This window comes from Miniopterus natalensis, chromosome 12, assembly GCF_054644295.1.
Source record: "Miniopterus natalensis isolate mMinNat1 chromosome 12, mMinNat1.hap1, whole genome shotgun sequence".
NCBI lineage: Eukaryota > Metazoa > Chordata > Mammalia > Chiroptera > Miniopteridae > Miniopterus > Miniopterus natalensis.
The window spans coordinates 28,320,464-28,323,193 of NC_142092.1; the positions used below are offsets into that span (position 1 = coordinate 28,320,464).

General features: G+C 48.7%; 1 protein-coding gene across 1 annotated transcript; it reads left to right on the plus strand.

The window, feature by feature from the left end:
- Positions 1–503: 503 nt before the first annotated feature.
- DMAC1 (distal membrane arm assembly component 1) lies at positions 504–1,881 on the plus strand. The gene is made up of 2 exons (XM_016223690.2): positions 504–816; positions 1,596–1,881. Exons 1-2 carry the CDS (start codon positions 543–545, stop codon positions 1,658–1,660), a joined length of 339 nt encoding a protein of 112 aa, XP_016079176.2. The 5' UTR covers positions 504–542; the 3' UTR covers positions 1,661–1,881.
- Positions 1,882–2,730: the final 849 nt, after the last annotated feature.

Here is a 2,730-nt window from a genome sequence, read left to right on the forward strand (position 1 = left end):
ATACTGTTTCCACAGACACGAGTTTCAACGATGATTACGTCACTGAACCAATTTAGGAAATTGATACCGCCTTGGGTTGGGAAGATTAAATGGCACAATACAGACAATCGCTTAGCAAAGGCGTCCAGCACATAGTTAAGCACATATAAAACTCAGCTCTAGAGTCACAGTCACATGCCTCCACACAGGTGAAGTGCCCAAGGTCTCACTCCCTTTTCTTGCTGGCAATGAGAAACTCCTTAGAGGAGAAGTCTGGGTTTCTCAGAATTGAGACATTTGGGGAGTTGGGTAGGCCAGTCTCCTAAGAGGATTTGGGCCGGGTGGGGCGGGGAGCGCTTCTGGCAAGCCTCAGGCGCTGACCGCTGCATCCGCGAGCGCAGCCCCGCCTCCCTCCCCCGTCCTCTCCCGACGCGGGCCGGAACTACATTTCCCAGGGGCCTTCAGGCGCCGCGGTGCCGCGCGCCGACGCCTCGCTTTCCGGCCATGCCTTTGACGTCAGTTCAGTTCCGAAGGCTGCTAGTACTGAGGCTGAGTTCCTGAGTATGGGTTCTTTTGCGTCCCAGCCTCTGGAGACGGTCAAGGTCGGCGCGCCTCCTGAGGCCGCCCCTCCCGCCAACCCTGCGCCCCTCCAAACATCCGAAGCCCCGAGGTCCCCAGAGCAGCCCCCCTTATTTAACAACTGCTGGAGCTGTCGCGTGGTCTCCGGGGCGGGGCTGATATGGGCGGGCGGGTACGTGTACTGGGTTGCACGGAAGCCCATGAAGCTGGGATACCCCCCCGGTCCAGGGACAATCGCGCAGATGGTCTTCGGCATCAGTGAGAGTCGGGGCCGGGCCCTTGCGGAGGGGAAGGAGAGGCGCAGGCCCGGGGGCGGGGGCGGGGCGCTCGGGCTGGGCTGGGGGGAGCCGCTCCGAACAGGATGCAGGGGCGGTGAAAGGTTTTGGAACGCTGTTTTTTAAAATCAGTTTGAGAACTCCTATTAGCCTCAGTCTTTTTAATCTTATCAATAGCTGTTACAGATAGTGGTCCCAATTTACTGCTGAGCAAACTAAGACACAGAGAAGAAAGAATCCTGTTCCAAGTCAGACACGCGGGATGTGGCACAGCTAGCCTTACTCGTAGGTTTATCTGGCATGAAAGCCTATGTTTTTCCTCCCGGTACTGGAGAAAGCCTGAGAAAGGGCTCTTAACGTAGAACTTGGGCTGTTAAGTCAGACTGTAGACCAGGGTTCAACGCCCACGTACTAGGTATGCCACTAGGTTTTGTGGCCCACAGTCCTTATCTGTAGCTATACTAAGTGATGGTCAAGATGTCCTGTAAAATGTAGTGATTCTTTTAGCTCTTCAAACCAATTATGTGAAGCGTATTTTAGGTTTTCCTATCTTAGGTTTTCCACATCAGTTCCCTTTAAGTTCATTTCTAGCTTGTTGAGGTAAAAGGGTGGGTTTTTTTCTTAACTTTTTTTCCCCTTTTCTGAGCTTCACTTTTCTGTATCTTCTAGGAGTGTTGTGAGTGTTAAATAAAATGGCATATATGAAAGCGCTTGGTAAACTAAAATGCAACATCCACATAATGTACTGTTGTTTTTCCCTAGGCATTGCTTGTTGGGGTGTAGTCATCCTGTCAGACCCCAAAGGGAAGGCCTTCCGCGTTGCTTGAAAGTACCACCAGTGAATTTGTCATCCGTCCCTGTCCCCGTGACACACAGAGCAAGCATGGGACTTATGGATGTTCTGGACAGACACATGGACACTGACATACTTCAGTTCTGCAGATATTACAAGACTGAAAAGACAAACATTAGTTGGCATTCTTTGGCCATGAGTGTTTGTGGCCTTCTAGGGCTCCACAAGGACCAATAAATTCCTCAAAGAACAGAACAGTTTCTTTGTCTTACCTGGGGAAGGAGAGTATAATTTAAAAAAAGAAAGAAAGAAAAGCCCTGGCTGGGTACCTCAGTTGGTTAGAGCATCGTCCGATATGCCTAGATTACAGGTTAGATCCTCGATCAGGGCACATATAAGAACCAATGAATGCATAATTAAATGGAATAGTAAATTAATGTTCCTTTATCCTGCTCTTTCTCTGAATTCAGTAAGTTTTTAAAAAGAGGAAAGGATAAACCAAATGGGAAAATGAACTAAAGTAAGTTCTTTTTACTTCTGTCATAATGGGTCAACACTTGTTCATTAACCTAACTCTGGATAGGCATCAAGGAATATGCAGAATTATGTAAAACTATATCTGTGTCTGTGTACTGCTCATATTTCCCAAATCATTATCAAATGTGTCACCTTATAAGAGCCTCACACCTACTCTGAGATTGTTGTTTGATTGGTGGTAAGTGAACCTTAAGAGTGTCTTAGCCCTGGCCAGTTTGGCTCAGTGGTTAAAGCGTCAGCCCGTGGACCAAGAGGTCCTGGGTTTGATTCCAGCCAAGGGCATGTACCTCAGTTGCAGGCTCAGCCCTGGTTGGGGGGGCATTTGAGAAGCAACCAATTGATGTGTTTCTCTCACATCGATGTTTTTCTCTCCCTTTCTCTCTCGCCCCTCTCCTTCTCCCCCTCCCTTCCACTCTTTCTGAAAAGCAATGGAGAAAAGGTGTTCGGGTGAGGATTAAAAAAATGAGTCCTAGTGATTGGCCCAGGGCCACTCAGCAAGTCAGTGACAGAGCTGAGATTTGTTCTTTTCTAGGTGTTTTTGTTCTAGTCCTTCAGAACTGGGATGGT

What these genes read in the sequence shown, in the direction of transcription:
- DMAC1 (XM_016223690.2), top strand. Translation starts at nt 543, where the DNA reads ATGGGTTCTTTTGCGTCCCAGCCTCTGGAGACGGTCAAGGTCGGCGCG. An exon ending in GCAGATGGTCTTCGGCATCA is followed by an intron (nt 817 to 1,595) that starts GTGAGAGTCGGG and finishes GTTTTTCCCTAG; the next exon opens with GCATTGCTTGTTGGGGTGTA.